Source organism: Montipora capricornis, chromosome 3 (assembly GCF_036669925.1).
Source record: "Montipora capricornis isolate CH-2021 chromosome 3, ASM3666992v2, whole genome shotgun sequence".
NCBI lineage: Eukaryota > Metazoa > Cnidaria > Anthozoa > Scleractinia > Acroporidae > Montipora > Montipora capricornis.
This window is the reverse complement of record NC_090885.1, coordinates 12,916,709-12,938,081: the sequence shown is the minus strand read 5'-3', so window position 1 is coordinate 12,938,081 and position 21,373 is coordinate 12,916,709. Positions and strand designations below refer to the sequence as shown.

Sequence of the window (21,373 nt, the reverse complement as noted above, 5' to 3'; positions counted from 1 at the left end):
AGTACAAAAGTCAATAGATGCTATAAAAGAACACTGGTTCAAAGCTATCTAGGTTATTAACTTAGTGACGGGTGCAGGGATGGCGCAGTGGTGAGAGCACTCACCTCTCACCAATGTGGCCCGGGTTCGATTCCCGGACTTGGTGTCATAATTATGTGGGTTGACTTTGTTGGTTATCTACTCTGCACTAAGAGGTTTTTCTCTGGGTACTCTGGTTTTCCCCTCTCCTCAAAAACCCACAATTGATTCAATTTGCACTAGTTTGTTGATTTCAGTTTACAGTGTGACAATTATTAGCACTTCAGCACTAGAGGACTAGACACTTAAATAAACTTCCTTTCCTTTCCTTTGAGGTCAAGCATTCTGCTAGGATTCTCTGTGGCAAAAACACAATAATTATCAAATTCTAGTTCATCAAAAAAAATAAAAACTAGTTCATCAAAAAAATAAAAACAAACGAAATACACAACACGAAGTTTTTGGTGAGAGGGGAAAACCAGAGTACCCAGAGAAAAAGCTCTCAGCGGAGAGAGAACCACCAACTCAATCCACAGGAAATGTTAAGTCCTGGAATAGAATCTGGGTCACATTGGTGAGTGACGAGTACCATTCAACACTGCACTGACCCTGCTCCCAGATTACATGTAAACCTATGATCAGGATTAGTTAAGGGGTTAGTGTTTGCTATTTACAGTGTACGAGGCTGATTGCAACTTGTAATTATAATTATTTTAATTTATTTTTATAGTCATAGTTAGGTGAAGGTCATACGTTAAATACTAGTATTTTGTATACTTTTCAACAGTTACATATGATTTTAAAATAAGGATAGTATGTGCAATCTCATTGGTCAGTAGCTGTGTTTAGATGAAAATATGTAAACACAGGTGTGACATGACACAAATTTTGATTCGCTTTGTGTTGTCAGATGCACGTCTTGATTGGCTGGTAGGAAATATGAACGTGTATCAAGAAAATCTGTTTCAATCAAGAAGTAAAAAAACAACACTTTCCTTCAATTGTTGAATTGTTTTTGAGAAATATGTTATAAAAGCAGTACAGGACTTTTTCTGTGTTTTCATAGCCTTATCTAAACACTCAGGGAGTTTGGAGAATTCTCGACAGTTATGCAAATCCTTGACTTGCATAACTGTCTTGAATTCTCCCAACTCCCCCATCATCTTTAGGCTATGTAAACACGGAAAAAGTCCTGTATTGCTTAATTACATTTTAATCTTAATTATGTATTTGTCACCTGTATAACATTTTTGGACCGCTGGGAAAAGATGCTAAATAAACGTATTATTAATACCAATATTATTTTTACCTATTTATTGCCACCGTCTGGATTGCAGGTTGTCCTTGCTCCAAAGGTTTTCAATAAATTTGAATTGGGTGACTGATTTGAGTAGAGCAATTGACCAGTTGTTGTAATTGTCAAAATGAATTTTAATCTTAGGTTTGAAAGAATCTGTCTTTACTTACTTCAAATCAGTGAAAAAAGTAGCGGACTTCTCTATGTTAAGTAACCAATGCTTTTTGTTGGCTGAACGTACTTGATGAAATCACTGAAGATGCTCACTTGAAAAATAGGTAATTTGGGTTGGGTGATCAAGGGAAAAACTGGAGCTTTCATGAGTGTCTTGAAAACAAAAACCCCCAAGACCCAAAGACCCTATGACTCAAAAACGCAGAAAGTAACCCAAAACCCTCAATTTGCCTAACCATAGGCCTAGCTAGGTCTACCGTTGTTTTTTAGGCCTAGGGATAGCCAAATTGAGAGTTTTGGGTTACTTTCTTCATTTTCGAATCTTAGGGGTCTCAGGAACCAGGCGATCTGGAGACGTAATTTGGAGGACTGGGAAGAAAAATTTTAACGCCTTATCCCACAACCGCGCGCGGCCTTAGGTGTTGTTTTCAAACTTCCTGCAGTATTGCTATCGCCAAAACTCAACAGATCATTGCGTGTCTACCACATTTCCTGTTTATTGAATGAACATTCAAGTAGACCCGGCAAGATCTAACCTTGCCTCTGCCATGTTGAATTCGAAAATAAGGCCGCACGCGGTTGTGGGATACGGTGTTAAAATTTTTCTCCCCAGTCCTCCGAATTACGTCACCAGATCACCTGGAAAGGAAGGAAAGGAACTTCATTTAAGTGTCTAGTCATTCTAGTACTGGGGAAATTAGCAACTAACACAAATCAAGTCAAATGTTGGTTTTTGAGGAGAGGGGAAACTGGAGTACCCGGAGAAAACCTCTTGGTGCAGAGTAAAGAACCAACAAACTCAACCCACATGACGCAGGATCTGGGAATCAAACTCAGGCCACATTGGTGGAAGGTGATTGCTCTCCGTAACCACTGCACCTTTCACCAATTTATTAACATTCATTTGAACAGCTCAAGGTAAAAGCAAAGCATACCGTAGTGACCATGCAGTAGTTTTCTTTGTAAGCACCACAGCATCCCAAGAAGCCCACAATGGTAACTACAACCCCAATCACAATCAAAAAAACTGGACCTGTCGTCATTTCACTCTCGCTAAACTGAAGAAAATCTCCAAACTTTCCCTTGACATAGACACCAACAGCAATTAGTGCAATCCCAGAGACCTAGTAAACCACAACAAAAATAAAGAACAAATTATGTACAAGATGATATTTCACCTATACATGGGTATAAGCTCATTGAGTTCACTGGTTAGAGCAGTGGATGGTGGTCATACCTTTTGGGTTATAACTGATAAAACTTAACGAGCACTTCGCCTCAAGCAAAGAACTTCAGTTCATAGCCTGTGGAAAAACTCCTGCACCATGGGCATCGAAAAAAGCAGATTAGGGTGGGGTGGGTAACACAAATGGATGGCGGGGTGGGAAGTAGCAGCACCCCAATAACTTCACTGATTGCTCTGTTGCCAGCAGGGTTGTCGTGATGGTGCAGTGGATAGCACACCCGACTAGTAACCAGGGGGACACGTGTTCGATCCCCACCCATGGCATATGTTTTTCATTCAAAATGGATCAGTTAGTAGTTCGTGGTCACTATTTGTACACTCACCACTATATGTAAAGTTTCTTTTATTTAGGTCCAAGAATGCGTAAGATAGAGATAAGGATGCCTTAGGCCCGTTTCAGACGTCGAACTTTTCATGTGCCGAATCTAATGCAAATGAGAAAATCTATTGTTTTCGCTCATTTGCATTAGATTCGGCACATGAAAAGTTCGACGTTTGAAACGGGCCTTAGATCGTTACATAATGTCAATCTTTCAGAAGCTTTGGACAACGATTAATGCTAGGTAGGAATAATATTAATGCTACATAGGATTAATAGGAATCCAATGTAGGATTAATATTTATCAGATTAATTTTAATATTAATACTAATAAGATTAACTTACATAAGATTAATATTAATCCTAATTGATTAAGGCACGGCTCAACCCTCAGTAAAGGATTATAATAATCATTAGGATTAATATTAATTAGATTCATAACAATCCGAGTTGTCCTGTTTAATTAAAACCACACCTCAAATTTCACATTTGCCCTTGAAGCTTCGCTTCTCAGCCAAATATTCATCTCTTAGCCAGACATTATCAGCTGACATACCAGCCATCTGAAATGGTTATTTACTATACATTTTATTCATTTACTATTATTTTGATTCATTTATACAGCATTCAACCCTTCGGTTTACCTTCCCATTCCATCCCTTAGCAGTGGCCACTTATATTAAGAGATCATTGGTGACAGTGTTCAGCTTGATCTTAGAAGCTAAAATGAGCAAGTCTTTCATTAAATGCTCAAGAAAATTAGTCCAGTTTCCATGGAGCCAAGAATGGTTTCCAAACAATTTCAATAAAATTCTGTGTTTTTGGACAGTATGAATTTGGTGTTAAAATGTGGAAGGCTTTTCTCATTTTCATGAAAAGTCTTTCACTTTTAGCAAGCTTCATTAAAATAAGAAAAGCCGATATGAACATTTTGTACAATGACAGCTTGGATTTTCTGAGCAGCTACTTTGTAAGGGACGGCTTAGCTGCACAATTCCGCCGCTCGAAAAAGGATAACAATGACCGCTCATGCAAATCAGTCGGAAGATTTTGTTTTTCATTGATATGGAAAAATCTAAGTGCCAGTATCACAAATAATTTAGCTTTAACTTATGCCAACCCTTTAAATTAACGTATAAAAGAATCCTTGAAACTTGAAATAGGTCTGACTCCTTTCTTGGACAGCAGCAGTGAACTATTAAACCACCGACCGTAAAATGGCAAGCATATTCTTTAAATTGATATCTGCCGCTATAATTGTCTAGTCTTCAAGTGAAAACCAAATCGATCCTTTGGTGTTCACTTTTATCTGTTTGAAAGGTGAATTTCTCGGCATCTGCTTGAGAAGGATCTTGCAGAAACAAATTGTTTCTATAATACATGCGCACAAAATTGTTTCGCTGACTGTTCGAATAAACAGCTGAGCGTGAGATTAACAAGTACCGAACTACTGATGGGACGTAGTTTCTGAAAAGTGAAATATATTCGCGCGTCATTTAATAATTCAACCACCCTATTGCTTAAACATTGATTAAAACAGCCTCTGCCATTAAAATTTAGTAACTTAAACGGTTCGAGAAAATACAAAAGTTCAATATAAATGAATTATCCTAAATCTATGCAAAGCAGCGAATGCAGAGCGTCACGCCTGTTGGTATATTTGTCTTTCTTATTTAGAGAATTGATACATAAACGAGAAAGGAACTTTACCACAAATACCGCTTTTCATCGCTTAGAAACGCGTACAAGAGTCCTGCAATATAGTGTATAAGCGAAGCACAAATCACAAACTTAGATACGTTACTCCAAAAATTTCGTATGCGACCTTGCTACGTGTCATGTCTTAAACCAGATCAGCGCGGCTCAAAATTCGTTTTACAACTTACCCAGAAAAGAAGGTTGAAAAAGAACAATAGATATTTCACTAAAACCATTCCTCCAGATGCCATCTTGTCTTTTTTGGGGCGGTTCAGAACTTCACCATATGTACCACTCTTCCGCTGAAAGTTATTGCAAAATGCAGGTAAGCATGCTATGTTAATTTCTGTTAGAGAACCTTTGGGTATACACGTCACTTTCTCGGAATTTCATTGGCTGTTTACAAATCCCGTAGGAATTAATTGTCACAATCTCGCAAGTTCCAAAAAAAAATCGTAGAATTTAATAAATCTTTAACTTCTTCAGAGAAATCACCAAAAAAGAATTGCATCTTACATGAGATTTATGAACAAAAACACTAAAATACAAGTATATTTCTCTTATTTGCAACAATAGTACATCGTTGGTCAAACTTTATTTATATTTTTTACTTATATTTATAGAGTATTTTACCTCGATGTCCTAGAATACGTAGAAACTTGCACCAAATATGCGATTAACAGACGCCTATAATATATGCATAAATGACAAAGTATAAACACTCATGATTGCATAGACGCTTGCAAACAACTGGAGCGCGAAAATGTTTTCCGCATTTTTTTCAAAAAGTCAGGGACCTAAGCTGTATTTTACAGATTTTACACATCAACCTGTCCTGTCAAACGCTTTCTGTCGCAATACGAGCCCAGTTTACATGCATTGACTTATATTGTAAATTGTCTTGGTCTTGTTTATTCATTCCGGTCAAATACTTGTTTGATATTTGTTAACTCTAGCAGAATAATTAATTTGAGACGATTAACTAAATCTTTCGTTGAATTTGATTCAGTGGTTAGGGTCCGTGGTTTCCTTACAAAAGGAAAACAAGGGACACACTTTACTTTTGAGACCAAAGCAACTCTACAGTATGTTCTGATGAAGTTTATCGTCAGTCCATTTGAAAGTAATTTGCTTTTTGGGGTATGAAATAATTCTTTCTGGTCTAATGCCTCACAAAGCGTCTTAAAACTGGGTGTACCTTGGGTGTCGGCTCTTCGCCCAGACCTATTTAGAACCTGGACAAAAATTTATTTGAAACAAATGGCACAGGGCAGCGCCCTCTTCGTATTCTTTTCGGACTGAGACCCGATTGGTCTGCAATGAGAGCGGTCTATCCTGATTTGCAGTGAAATTTACCAAATATCAATTAAATTATCCAGATAAGTGCGAGATCACTTTTTCGTTACATTGACTTATTCTGTTGTGAGCTCAATAAAACAAATACTTTATTTAATCTCAAGCTCTTAATCAATTGGAGAGGTTGTAAATAAAGTCATTTTCAAGTACATCGCGTAAAATTCTGTTTTTGATGGAAGAGAGAAACTTCTTTGAGCAGCGCAGAGCTCACACATACGCCACCCACATTGGTTGATGGCGCTTGGCTTCACCTCTGCGCTCTTCCTCTCCCATATATTCATTTTTCAAGTGAAGCTATGATCTTCGCAGTTATGAGCACAATTTTTGCAATTGCGTAGAGAAGTCTGAAAAATTCAGGACTTCAGTGGGGTTTGAACCGTGACCTCGCGATTCCGGTGCGAGGTACTGAATGCTCGGAGATATTAGCTCCACCACGCTACTCTAAAAATCCGAGGGTAAATAAAGATATATGATATGATGTACTTAGACTAAAACACCTCAGGCTCGGTTAATATCGCTGAATACCAAATTAACTCATGTTCTTAGTTTGAAGAAATTTGTAATAATGTTTCCTACCCAAAGACTAGCTATTTAATTTTTTACGTTTTTCTTTTGTATTTACGACGGAATTCGCACCGAAGGCAAAATGTAGTAAAAAACACCAGTGTATCCCATATGGTATCCAAATGTCGTGTATTTCCTTCAGAAGTCAAAAAGAAAAGACACCACGCCGGATATTTGTTCAGGATATATTTAGCAACATCTAAAATAGGAAAATTGAAATGTGATATTCAAAATGGGTAAAATAATGTACACGAAACCCAAATTCGTTAGGAGAGTTAAAAAGAATTCCCTGTCACACCTTCTAGAAGCGAAAGCATGTTAAAATTCCTCTAAATGTAAACCTAAAGGATAAACACCTTCCCGTCCTTATTTCTTGATTTTCGTCAACGATATCCAAACACGCAAGGGAGTGAGAAATGGGGACTGGATTTGAAGTCACTTGAAAAAAGTGACACTTTATACTTTACAATTATTCGCCGAAGGCGAAGTGATTATCGGTGAATATTCACCGAGACGAAGTCGATGTGAATATTCACCGATAGTCACTGAGCCTGAGGCGAATAATTGTTTTAGTATAAATACACAGATGATTATTTCAAAAAAGAGAAAAAAAATATTTCAACGCGAAATCATCTTCACTTACAGTGGCAAAACGACTACTGGCAGCCATTTTGTTCGTCGAGGTGATTATCGGCTGATAATCCGAGATAGCGAGCCAATGAGAGCGCGCGATTTTGTATAATCACCTGTGTATTTATACTAAAAGCAGTTATTTCAAGGTGGACACTGGGCTGAAATGAAGTGACGGGACTGATAGTCCTAATCCAGAAGACCAAAATAGAACACACGGAGAACGCAAAAAAAAAAAAAAAAAAACGACATAAACTTTCCTTTATCCCAGGTTGACTGATGAAACTCAAAACAGAAGGCAGCATGTAATTTTATAAGAGAAAAATCATTTAATTGATTGAATGAGGGAAACAATTCTAGCTGCTTTGTCCTTGTTTGTATTGTTGTTCTCTGTTTCTTTTCAATAACTGGTTTATACAGTATTCGTTTTCTTGTCCAACTTCTGTGAGTCTCAAATCCATGGCTCGTATTGTTGTATTTTCTTCCATCCCCTCTTGTAATGATTTTCCACCGTCCTAAAAACGAAAACCCAAATCACTCACGATATTAAATTTTAAGGGGCAGGTAACTTAAGTGTCTGATTTATCAGTACGGTAAAGTTTCAGCAAAGGCGTTGATCGAGGAATACCCACGGGGCGGGGAGTGAAGTAAGCGTTTCTCGAAAGTCCCGAAACTTTTCGGACGAATTTCGGGTGGCATTAAACGCCTTGTAACTTCAAAAAGAAAACGTTTAAAATCACGAAACTTTGCCGTTGGTTTGTTTTCTGTGGTCTTGAAAAGCGGTTCAAAAATCCATTTTTTTCAGAATAACGTGATCTTAGTAACCGAAAAGATCTCGAAGCTGTGAGGAAACAGGCCAACGAGTGGAACGTGCACTCAGGAACTTGATGTAAATTGCCCTGACATGTAGTCGCTTAGGGTTCGCTACATTAAGTCCCCGATATTCGCTGGTACTTTAACACCTTTCAGTCCTTATTCGAGTCTCACATTCGCCTACCCAGCCTTTGTATAAAAGGCAGCTCAGAGACTATTTCCTCTACATTTCTTGAAAATCGGACACGTATTTAGCGTCCCACACCGTTACAGTTAAGAAAGGCTAACACGTGACACGTTTAAGAACTCACGCAAGTAGGCGTGACAAGTGTCGATGGAGTCAGGTAGATCGTCATCACCTGGGAAGACTATAAGAGGTTGGTACAAAAGCTGCACATTTGTGTTCTTTCTGTGTACTGGTTCCGCCGCGATGTGAACTTGCCGATAACCCTCACAAAAACAAAAACCGCCATTCGCTCAAGCAAGCACTCGTCATACAACATGGATGACAATTAGAAGGGACTCTTTCTCGCAAGCACAACTTTTAAACGAAACGTTTTCTTAAAGTCAATTTGGTGAAATCAGGCAACGTGATAGGTAATGTTCATGACGTCATCGGAAGACTGGTGTAAACACTGCAGAAACGTTTCTCTCGAAAAACTGTTGCTATAGAGTTTCCAGTGGGAGAACAAACTAGTTCATATTCACAGAAGAAGAACCAGTGAGGTGTCTGTCAACAAAAGATTGCTCCATGCATACAACGAGCTACCTGCTACCATAGTTAATAGAGAGATTTGCATCACGTTAACGTTGAGGCCGCTGTTAGTTGCAAAAGCATGAAATTTCTCTTATTCTAACTTGTTATTCTCCTCTTGAGATGTCGCTCGATAGAGCCATTTTCAAATGACTGTCGGAAGTAATTACGCGATTGCAATTTCTACGCTTTGTGATTGGTTTAAAAATGTCGTGCCAGTTTGCCAACCAATGAATAGGAAAACCAAAACCAATCGCGACTTGCAAGCGCGATTTGTCCCGCGCTCTGAGCAAGTTACATTGAATTGCAATGAATTTGGATTGGTTCATTGCGCTATTTTCGCCTGCTGTGATTGGTCGACACAGTTGAAAACCGCTCTATCTGTGGATAACAGGCAAGAAATCAAATCAAACTAAAATCAAATCAAATCAAGTTTCCATGATTTTTGACAAAATGCAAGTTTCATCCTGGCGTTTGCCGTTAACGAGATGCTAAATATCTCTCTAATATCAACTATGCGGTCATCGGCGAGTCCTTTCGCTACAGTCCTAAGTCGTTTCGCTATCGTGTTCGATAAGTCCCTAAATTCAGGACCTAGACCTAATCTCAAACCCCAGCCAAACCAAACCTGAGCGAAACGAGTCATGACGTTCACGAAACGACTGATTGCTGACAAGAGTTGAGCCAAAACCGTACCGGTCCGATGGTGTTGCACGATAAGTTGAGATCCACCAGGGTCTTGTTCGAAACTACAACCTACAAAAGATAACAGGAATATGAGGGTAATTAAACTTCAAAAGAATGCTTAAGATTTGGGTCTTGTCAAAATGACTGACAAAAAATATCGTATGAAGAACAGACGAGGCCGCAGAAGGAAAAAAGAAAAACCGTTAAAGCAAGCGCAATGAAATTTCGACCAAAAATTGTCGCAAAGTAACAACTGAAAATTAGAACACAACCAAAGACCAAATTGAAGAGAATTTCGTTGAATGATTTGTGGTATTCCTAGTTGTCTCTATCCAGTTTTTGTTTCATAACGCTGTTATCTTTATTTGATTTGTCTTTTCTCATTCATTGCAATTGCGAGAATGCACCGTTTCGACAATTTCAGTTCTAGCAGTATAGATGGTTTTCAATCACGTGATGAGACGGCCATCTTGGTGCACAAAACAATAGCAAATTATGGCTCATGTTTTTGCACAGGCCAATCAAAAAGGACGGAGACAATCCAGTAAACCAATCAAAAGTCGAAGTAATTACACGTAGCTGACACAAAGCGCGGGAAAATGTGTACGCGCGAGCCACGATTGGTTTTGGTTTCACTTCTGATTGGTTGAAAAAATGGCGCAAGAACTTTGAACCAATCACTGAGTTAAGTAATGCAAAACCAAAGCAATTCGCTAATTACTTTCGACACTCAACTGAAAACCGCTCTATTTGAAGCATGCAGATTGTTGGATTGTGTTTACGATGCAAGAATACAATCGAACACAATAGAGTATAAAGCCCTACAACAGCAAACTGGAGGGACGCAGCCAGCTATTTGCAAAGCATGCGCGGTGGAGCTGACTTTGGGACAACATTCCGTGTTCACATCAACCTCTTATCACTGATTTACAGCGCATCTATAAGGAGACCTCTTAGGGAGGTAGGGATCCACTGTATACCTGCGATAAGATGGCCGCCGTGGGTTCACCAAGGTCGTTGCTGCCCAAATGAACGTGGGTTAGGGTGTGGTTTTTGAACAAGGCACGACAAATGGTTTGTCCTCCATCATCACCGAGTCTATTAACGAAAAAAAAAAGACATTGAATTACAACCGAGAGTTGATTAACAAAAAAATGTTATGCACATGAGATTAGAGCGAACATATTGGTGCCCAAGACCCCCGGGGGAGGTACTCGATATATCCCTGGGTGGGGAGGTGCGGCGTGGCCCCTCATACCCTGACCCTGTTTAAGACAAACATCGCTGATTTTCCATTTTAAGACAGAATTCCGATTTTTGATACCCTGTTTAAGACATTTAACCCAGTTTAAGACAAAAATTGATAAATCGATACCCTGATTGAGACAAAAAATGATAAAATCGATACCCTGTTCAAAAATCCCGAAAAACATACCCTGGCTGGCCGCACGTCCCCATTAAGCCCTTACAAAGGAGTACCCCCCCCCCCTCCCCCCGGGCCAAGACCAAAGACACGGTGGGCGTCAAAACTTGATGAAGAAAGAGCTTCCGGTTGAGAAAAGTCCCGAGGAGGACTTAAGGACGGTGCCTACTAATTAAAGATATTTTTGCCCCGGTGTGTGATTATGCAGGAAATGTAGATCTTAACAAGTGTTATTGAAATCCAAAAAGAAAATTGGGGGTAACCACGCATTTTTCAAAGATAATTCATGATTAATATTTGTAAAAAGCGAGTACTTACTAAGATCTACTTTCTCCGGATAGTTTTAAACCGCGCAAAAATATCCCTGTATTAGTAAGGATCGGCGATAGAAAATTCGAGCATCTGGAGATGCGCAGAACGTATGCGCAATAACAATAAAAGGCACCGTCCTTAAATTGGTGACAACCGGAGCGGAAGTGATCCTAAGAGTCAAGTGGCCATCTTACTTGTGCCAACAAAACTACTTCCCCCGGAAACTGAACTTCATTCTTAAATCAACATTTTCTTTTCTTTCTCTTCAAAAAAGCATGGTCTCTGATCAAGAGAGCCACAGAGATCATCATGCATCTGCTACGAGAATACGAGCCAGCTCGTGTTGTACGGTTTCCTTTCGGTAATGATTTAATAATAATTCCCAGAACTAACCTAGCCACCTCCTGCATGGTGACAAAGTATTTACAGCTTCTGTCCCATAGCTATGTTACCGTCTTCCACCATATCTTGAACAAGCCACCAGGCTTGAAATATTTAAATATAAAGAGTTACCTTACGCAAAATGAAGTTAATCTTGTATCGTTTCGTTTTTCGTTTTTATTTTGTCAATGCAAATTGAGATTCACACATATCAAAAAGAACCCAGCAAGCCCCTAAATATACAAGCAAGATTCCACAACACAAAGCTTATGCCTTGTCCTATTTTCTACTGCCGACCCAAAGGTAGCTTAGTTTATACTCTCTAGTTTATCCAAGAATTTACGTAATGAGTTTTCATTAATACTTTATTACAATAGATACAGAATCATGGAGCACTCGTATACTTTACAGTCTACACCCGCGTCTCACATGTTGCGTAAATTGGGATAAAAAAAGTGTCGGGAAATTTCCGTCGAACAGAGAAGATTCGTCATGCAAAGAATTTATCGTAGTAGAAGTCTCCGCACTTAAGTAGGGAAGGATTGTTTCTGTGGAATGGAAAGAACAGGACAATTCTATTCACCTACCTGTTTAACCTTAGATCAAGATTTGAGAGGGTTGTATTTTTGCCCAGGGCGTGTCCAATAGCAGCGGCACCACTTGATCTGATTTTATTATCACACAAGTTTAAGGTTGTAAGATTGCATCGTCCATTCAATAGTTTGCCTACAGCTCTAGCTCCACTATCACCAATCTTGTTATGTGAAAGATCTGAAACATTTAAAACAGCAATTACATAAAAGAACTTTGAAACGAGCAAGCCTTTTCTCACCAGCCTAATCGAGATCAGAGCTTTTGTAACTTCCCAACACGCTCATTTCAGACAAACGTTAGAATCAAGCAAGCCTTGTGCACAATTACTTGGGTGAAGTGTAGAATGAAGAGTCCCGGGCTTCGCAAGAATAGTAATAATGCTTTTAATTTTAATAGGGGTCTGTATCTCGAAAGTTCCGAAACTTTCCGGGCTTATTTCAGACGATAAATTTTCTTTGTATCTTCAAACTGAGGTGGTTTTGAGGCATGAAATTTGGCAATGATTTTGTTTCTTCGGGTCTTGTAAACCTATTGGATTAACAGTTTGCTAAAATAGGCGGATCGAAGTTTCGCAGTTGGCTTTTCAGGCCCGAAAAGTCATCAGGCCCCTCAACCCAGTTCTTCAAAGCTCAATGAAGCTAATCCTGGATTACTGGAAACTTAAGTTGCAGTTTAATTGGTGTTTCAAAAAGAATTTCCTCAAAACTTTTAGCCTTCAATTTTGACGTAGACGTTTAACTTTAGACTAAAATTATAAGGCTAAACCTTTATTGGATTTACAAAATTCATACCTAGGTTGGTACTTAATAGCGGATTAGTGTTAACTAGAATCAGCTTTTGAGAAACTGGGCCCTGGATTCTTGAGGTGTATCCACGAGTAAATTCCAAAAAGAATACTTAACGGAACAATCGAGAGGCCAGGGGGAATGGGGTTATGTCAGAAATGGTGACAAACAATTCAGATTTATTGTGTCAAGGAAAGGAAGATTTCATAATCAATATTTTACCTAACGTAAGAAGAGAAGGATGATCCAGTATATGGCTAATAAGAACGCGGACTTTCTCGTCATCCACTCCACTACGATGAAGGTGTAATACTTTCAAGGTATGACAAGCCTTCACAGCCTAAGAAACAAGAAACAATACAATACAGGTGTGCTTCTTTGGCGATGGTTTTCAATTGAGTGTCATAAAACAAATACCAAATTAATTACTTTGACCAATCACAGCAGGAGAAAACAGCAGAATGAACCAATCGAAATTCGTAGCAAATTTGGCGTGTACCAAACTTGCTCAAAGCGCGGGAAAAATCGCGCGTGCAAGTCGCGATTGGTTCTGGTTTTCCTTCTCATTGGTTGATGAACTGGCGCGACATTTTTAAACCAATCACAAAGCGTAGAAATTGCAATCACGTAATTACTTTCGACAGCCATTTCAAAAATCCTCTATTGCTTAAATTGCAAATGAATGCAATTACTGTTGTCACAATGCATGCACCTTGGCAAGTAAAAGGCAATCCCTGGCAGTAAACTGAAACAAATTCCATTCAAAGTTCATGCCACAATCACGAACTCTGCCAGGAAGAAATGAAAAATATGTTAGTATTATGATATCCTAGTTGCTTGGCATCATTTTGATGGCAGGACAACTAAAAAAGGAAATCAGAACGGAGAGGATTTAAGGACGGTGCCTGCTATTGTTAATGCGCATACATTCTGCGCATCTCGAGATACTCGGTCGCTCATGTCACGCACTCTACTCCCTTCCCCGTCTGATTTAATTGGAAGGAAATCTTGTTCCTGACGTCATATAGATTAGTTCTTTCTCTGTTATGTTATCTTAGTTCATTGCCCTAGCCAACGGAACCAGTTTTGATTATTAACGCCCGTTGGGAATTTTTCTAGTCTCCAATTAAGCTCACTAATGGCGAAATTACTGGCTTCGCAGCAAAAGTGTTGTTGAATTTGGAAAGTTAAGCGTGAACTTCCGAAGCGATCTGAAATATGAGTGACTTGCCAACCCCGTTGGCAAGTTTACCAAGACATATTTCCTGAAGATAAAAGCCTTTTTGGCCCTTTTTTGTTGAAGGAAAAGCTTAGAGACCCAAAATACGCGGCAAGCTTTCTCTAAAGCACCGTCAACATCTACATTAAGATTTCTGGCATCTTGTCTCGCCCCATTTTTCGCGCGGCCAAACATTAAAAATCTTCCATGGAAAAGCTTGCTTATTTTGAGGATGAGTTGGGTTTCGGATATGAAGGTATATCTATGGCAAAATTCAATGATCAGCATTTGCAATAAAATCGTCCAAATCATGAATGCATCAATCCAAAGCTGAATGGCAACAAGCCGATTCTGCAAATGGCCATCACGGAAAGAGGCATAACGCAAAAAGCCATAAAGCAAACAGCCATAATTACACAAAAAGGCATAACGCAAATAGCCATAACGCAAACAGCCGTAACGAAAGTAGGCATCACGCAAAAAGGCATGACGCAAAGACGCATAACGCAAATGGGCACAAAACAAACGTATGGCTTCCTAGCACTGGTCAGATGCTTTTCCCATTTTCGCCAAAGAACTCCTGCCGAGTTAGGTCGGTGCTACAACCAGTTTCTTAGACCAGGAGTCCCACAGCTTAGGGTTCCTGCCTGGATACTAAAATGCACTGAACATTCTTTCCTATAAGTTACCCATAGATACTTTAACAACAACAACAACAACAACAACAACAACAACAATCTCAGGGGATTTTCCATTTGTCAACTAAGTTGTGCAAACATATTTACAATATATCATATTGAGTACTGCATTATTAGTGCGTGAGAGGGCTGCAGCAAGGAATAACCCAATATGAGGAAATAAGTGAAGTTACAAACCTTTAAAACGTACCCAAATTTCTTAAGCATAGGGGAGAGAGGCACAAATTTTACACAAACTATATTGCATTACCTTGTTACATACATCCAGATGCGAGGCTTATTTTAACATACATTGACAGCAAGGCTATCCAACATTAATAGTTAGAAGCCTGAGTCATTTTTTCACGAGCCCAGAATTAATTAATTCCAGCTGGGATCATATTTACAAGAAAGTGAGGATGAATCAAGTAAGGCGCCCCTTCGGGCTACTTGTTTAGAAATTTGGTCGCCCGCGCTTGCAAATAAGGCGCCCCAGGTGACAGGGCGACCGTTAGGCAGCAAGCTTGTACATTGACAGTGTAGAGCTGCACCCAGGTTTACTAAAATACACTCTTACTATACATCCTTTTATACCTACATGCAAACACACACCTATATATATCAGATATTATCTATGTGCTTACAGTATTGAGCAGCAGCGAAAGTAGAGAAGCAAGGGGGAGTGAAGATTAGTTCAGTCAAGGGACTCGGATCAAAAGCGGCAAGAGAGAGGATGGAGATCCGGGGAAACAAGGAAGGTGGATAAGAGGCAGCTAAAACAAGGATTTTAAGCCTGTCCACTTTTTTTGTAAGGTGCCAGCTTTTCTTTCGAGACACATTCTTAACCATTATGTTAGGATGAAATAAAATGAAAATACCGGTAGTCTATAGCCTCACCCATAAGTCAAATGAAGCTCTTCTAGATGGGCTAATTGGGGTGTTATAAGACCAAAGTCAAAATGATCAATGTTAGGACCGTCCTGACCAGCATCACTGCCACTAAAATTAAAAAAAAAAAAAAAAAAAAACCACAGTTGCTAAATTCATAAAGCAAAGAATCTTAACAAATTTCATCAAGACAAAGCCAGTCACGGTGGTTTATAGTGGCGATCAATCGCGCCTGCCACCTCTGTGACCCCAGTTAAACCCTGGCCTCGGGTCATATGTGGGCTGAGTTTCAGGTGATCTCAATCTGACTCCAAGGGAACTTTTTCTCCGGGTATTCCATGTTTCCTCCCTCATCAAAATCGACTCAGTCAATTACATCTGGCTGCGGGCGGATACCCCTCGATAGGGATAACCTCTAGTATCCTTCCCTTTCATTGAATTAAATGAATGAAGTTATTATTATTATGATTATGATTTATTATTACATATTATTATTATTATTATTATTATTATTATTAAACTTTTAATTGAGGACACTTAAAATAAAATGAAAAAAGTAAAGAAAATCAAACCCAGTTTTGGTACTGATGAGAGGGGAAAACCAGGGCACTTCAAGAAAAACTGAATGAACTTGATTCAAATGATTACTACGTCAAGGTCGTAAACAAGAATGCCATAAAAAAGCGATATCATTGGTTATTAAAAGAGGAAAGATAATCATGCTGCAGGTGCAGCACACATTTTAACAGTAATTTTTTAGGTACTTTTCACAACAATGATGAGAAATCAACAAATTTGAGATTAAGACGACAACCTGAGTGTACAAATGTGAATCTTTGATTCTCTATTTTTTACTCTGAAACCGCTCATACCGTTTTAATTTTAGGATACTTCATCCATGATGTGAATGAGATGCAACAAATGTGAAAGGCTTATGATATTGCATTTTTTGAGGTCACGATTTTGTCGACATCACTGTCATTGACCTTTAAGTCCTTATTGCAGGCGTCAAACCAGTGACACATTGGCGGAAGATGGGTGCTCTCACCAAATAAACAGCCATGCTCCATTCCCCATAATTTGGCGGTAACAAAAGGATCCCTAAAATATTGTTACTTACGCATCAGAGGCGTCATCATCTTTAATCAGAGCTTCTTTCACTGGGGGTAAAAGCTGCCTGATGTTTAATCCCCGTATATAAGGAGTAGAAAGCCCGAGTGTTTCATTTAACTGTTTGAGAAACAAGCAAAAGAGAATCTTCTAATATCTGTATGTGTAATATCTTTCAAACGATTTGCCATTCAGTTTATTGTAATAAGTAACCAAAAAATAACCAGTGACCTACCAAAGATGATTCTGTAGTTTCTGGAACAAACTTTTCAATAATACCTGCAAGTCAAAGGCGCAGATTGAGCCGCAAACCTGAAGAAATTTTAAAACTTTTAAGAAATTGATTCAAGGAACCTGTCTAAGACTCAGGACTACTTTTGTCCAAGGATCAGCTTGATTTCCTTATACTTTGAAAGGAAGGATTGGGCATTGGGTTATGACGTCCAAAATGAGAACCAGTAGACACTACTTCCGACACTAACGCACCCTCAGAATGCAACTGGCACACTGTAAAAAGGAGTGTCAGCATCAGGTTTGACTGACACTTGCCTTAGTAGCAGAGTGAACTGCTGAAGTAGCAGTCACATGAAAAACATTTACTGAACATACGTGTTCTGTTTACAAATTTCTAAAATTATCTAGTAATGATCTAAAGTAAGTAAAGTTCAAATTAAAGAACATTGACAAGCCATTATTTTTACTCTTCAGAACAATACTTTTTTTTTTTTGCAATATGATGTGCCTGTGAATAACAATGATCTGACAGCAACCTTGGCAGAATACTAACCTTCTAAATTCCTTTCAAAATACATTCTTTTCCAGCTGTTTCCATGTTGGTTGATATCACAGACCTCCCACCTTGCTTTACAGCACCTTTTCCAGTAACCCTCATCAGACACTAAATTAGCAGTAACCCTGGTGCAAAATAGGTAGAAACATAGTAATCAGTGGATAACCTTGCATTTTGATTCCAAAAAAAAGGATGCTCCTAACATATTATGCCACACCAGGCCATGAAAAAAGTTAAAATGCCGACCACTCCATCGGGCAAGCAAACATGATGACCCACTTCCCCGAGGGCTTCCTCCACTTGGCAAGGTTACTTAAATTATTATAAGAAAAAATATTGTATAATTTTTGTTTCTAGATGACTCTTTGGAATTCTTTAAATTATAAATTTAAAAAAAATATATTTGAGTGGGTGCTTGCCTTAAGAGGGCAAGTGGTCAGAGAGAGTTGCTAACCAAAGTTTTAAATCTTCTTGTCCCAGATGACCTGCCAGGGGTTAAGAAAGAGAAGCACCAAAAAGAACAACTCAGTTAAGTCTGAGTACCTGGCAGAGATTTTCCACAGGTAAAGGGTAAAGGGTGACGGGTGAAGGGTAGAATTGTTGTTTTGCTCTGCTTCAAAACAAATCTTCCAGCGAAATTATTCAAATGAATTGGATGCTCAACCATTACCATTTCAATGGTTTTACTGTCAAGAAGACTTTCTTTCAAAAAAGAGGCAAACAGCAACTCAGAATTGGCATAATTTTCTTTGGCCCTAATATACGGATCCCGACACCCTTCACTCTTTTACCCGTTACCCTTTACCTGTGGAAAAAGGTCTGTCGTAGAATAGCAGGCATTGAAGATAAAAGGAAAGTGGGATATTTATAATGCAAGGGAATTTGGCTATCCAACACAACAATGAGAACGGCTCTCTCATCATGTCCCCCATTTCCTTTGCTCTAATGTTCCCCATTTCCTTTGAATTACTTGCCAAGTACACTGTAGACTACAACAAATTCAAACATCAGACCCCTTTGAGAGACAATAACAGGACCATAAAACAGTATTGCTCCCTAGCTTCTATTTGAAAGGTCAATATAGAATTAATTGTCAACATATTCAACTTGGCACATCCTTATGCATCTCTAGTCAGTTACACTGTTAAGATACATTCAAACGAAAAGCACATTCAAATTTGATACTTCAATTTGACCAAAAAATCTAATAAAGGACATCCAACGAGACACTATTGTAAGTTGAATTTACAATGTACGTTAAATAGCATTAGTAGTTTTGCTGACTTACTTCATGGCAATTTCTGTTGAAAGAGCATCAAGCACTTTGGATTTGTGTTTTGGAAGGAGTTTATCAAGAATTGGATTATCTGCAGCAGAAGCAAAATGAAATGACTCCCCATACTTTAAATTAAACAGTTGACGATCTCTCAAACAAAACACACATTATGACAGGCAAGTTTGGCAGGCGATATTCTATATACAGTACAGCTTGCCTGTCCATTCCTGCTAAACCAGATAACCAAGAGAAAATCTACACTGCAAGATTTGTCGCCTTATTTTTTTCATGTCATGAAACTACAGACTGTGTGCAAGCAATTATTCATGACCAAATTTTTGGGGTCAGCAAAAGGGAAATTATATCATTTTTTCGGTAAGGAAAAAACTGGAATACATTAGGAGAAAAACCTGTCTGAGCTGAATACAGAAATCTGTTAAGTCTAACTCCCAGGAGGCAATGGGTTAATAAAATAAATCCTAGGTAATAAACCGCACACCGCTGGCTCAGTTGGTTGAGCACCGGGCTGTCACGCGGGAGGTTGTGACTTCAACTCCGGCCGGACCAACACTCAGGGCCTTTAAATAACTGAGGAGAAAGTGCTGCCTTTGTAATTACATCTGCAAATGGTTATACTCTCTAGTCTTCTTGGATAAGGACGATAAGCCGGAGGTCCCGTCTCACAACCCTTCAATGTTCATAATCCTGTGGGACGTAAAAGAACCCACACACTTGTCGCAAAGAGTAGGGCATGTAGTTCCCGGTGTTGTGGTCTGTCTTCTGTGGTGTATCATGGTTGGGAGGGTAAAATGCTCGGAGAGGGCCGTAAGTTAGAAAACTGAAACAGGTTATTACGTCTCCCTCTTTAAATAAAGATAAAACAAACAAACCAGGGGCACAACATTATTGTGGAAAAAGAGCACTCATACCACATCACCACCTTCCTCTTACAAAGAGCATGGTTCATCAGTAATGCACACTTTTAAAAAACTGTTTTTGACCCTGCCAGCTATTATAATTTGTGTCAACAGTTGGCAGACTGTTTAAAAAACAAACAAACAAACAAAGTGAATCTGCCAATCGCTTACGCATATGACCCTTTGCCTTGTTAAAGTACAGTGAAAAATGGAACCGTTGGTTGAAATTTAATGGCATTTGTTTGAGGCCTGTTTTCCAAATCTCAGCTGCATTACAAATATACAATACAAATATCAGCACACTACAACTTGGCAGTGCCTGACTGCATGTTTACCTTCAAAATTTCGAACAATATGTTTTACACACAGCTCTGTGAGAAGGGGAACTGTTGCAAGGCTCCTGAAAAATTTAACACAGATCATACAACACCTTTAGAGAATAGTACAAAAACTGAAAATAAGAAATAGAAATGAGGTTCAGAGTTTAACCAACCAATCTGGATCTTCAGCAATAATCCTTCTCATTTGCCGTGCATCAGATGCTGGATTATCTTTAGTAGCAAACACCTAAAACATTCGCAACAGCATTAACAAACTAACTCATAAAGTTCTTGCATAGGCCAATCTAGAGAACACTCCTTTCTTTCTGAGGCCATTCCATTTAATATCCACACCCCCTCCCCTCCCCCCCTTCCCATGGATGACATAGTATCTGAGGGGTAGTGAGCCAGTTGGCACCATTTGATCTTGTGATTTTTTCTGAAGGGTATAGCAAAAATCAGCTCTTATTTCTGAGAGGAAAAGAAAAATTTAGGTTATTTCCAGGGAGGGGGGGAGAGTGGTAGCAGTGTTTTAGACCAGTTCAAGAGGAGCGAGAAAGAGAATGTGACCTCCTTGCAACTCTTGTCCTTGTTTTGATCAAGAAGAACAATAATTTTATACAGCAATTCTATATAATCAAAGAAAATTAAAACTGAAAAGCTTATCAATCAGCTGATGTTAAAACGCATTAATTAAATGACAACAATGTTTGTAAACAACGTACACAACCAACTCGGTCCAAAATGGTCGAGGAATTCATCTATTTAAAGCACATTGGAGAGTTGATGTTGATTGATTCCTCTGAGTTTTTGAGGTTAAAAACTTATGTAGGATTGCAGAGTGTCATATTGCAGTGGTAGTTTTCGTTAGTATGATAAACAATAAATTCTATTTCAAAAAATCACTGGCACAGACAAATCTCATCATCAAGAGATATTCTCAATACTTAATCGGAAACCAAGACAACTTGGAAACGATAACAATTACCGGTGAAGCGATTTTTCTTCCTGAAATCTCCATACTTCCAGCAGCCCCTTTCCCAGCGGATCTTGCTAAATTTGTTGTTGCTAGGGACAGTGGCGGGAAAAATGTAGAGAAGACTGGGGCGAGAAGTTAAAATGCTT

General features: G+C 38.9%; 2 protein-coding genes across 2 annotated transcripts in view; both read right to left on the bottom strand.

The window, feature by feature from the left end:
• The window catches only part of LOC138042287 (CD63 antigen-like), an 11,638-nt gene extending 6,538 nt beyond the window's left edge, over positions 1–5,100 (bottom strand). The window contains exons 1-2 of the mRNA XM_068888135.1: positions 4,941–5,100; positions 2,425–2,613 (exon numbers count right to left, since the gene is read on the bottom strand). Of these exons, the coding sequence (XP_068744236.1) occupies positions 2,425–2,613; positions 4,941–5,003 (252 nt within the window). The 5' untranslated portion in view covers positions 5,004–5,100. The remainder of the gene's footprint in view (positions 1–2,424; positions 2,614–4,940) is intronic.
• A 2,510-nt stretch (positions 5,101–7,610) lies between these two features.
• On the bottom strand, positions 7,611–21,321 carry LOC138042286 (dynein regulatory complex subunit 5-like). Its single transcript, XM_068888133.1, has 14 exons — positions 21,237–21,321; positions 20,422–20,495; positions 20,264–20,328; positions 19,024–19,102; positions 17,733–17,860; positions 17,181–17,224; positions 16,956–17,065; positions 15,845–15,946; positions 13,764–13,839; positions 13,274–13,391; positions 12,260–12,443; positions 10,537–10,654; positions 9,566–9,625; positions 7,611–7,817 (listed from the first exon to the last, which is right to left on the bottom strand). Exons 1-14 carry the CDS (start codon positions 21,267–21,269, stop codon positions 7,659–7,661), a joined length of 1,350 nt encoding a protein of 449 aa, XP_068744234.1. The 5' UTR covers positions 21,270–21,321; the 3' UTR covers positions 7,611–7,658.
• Positions 21,322–21,373: the final 52 nt, after the last annotated feature.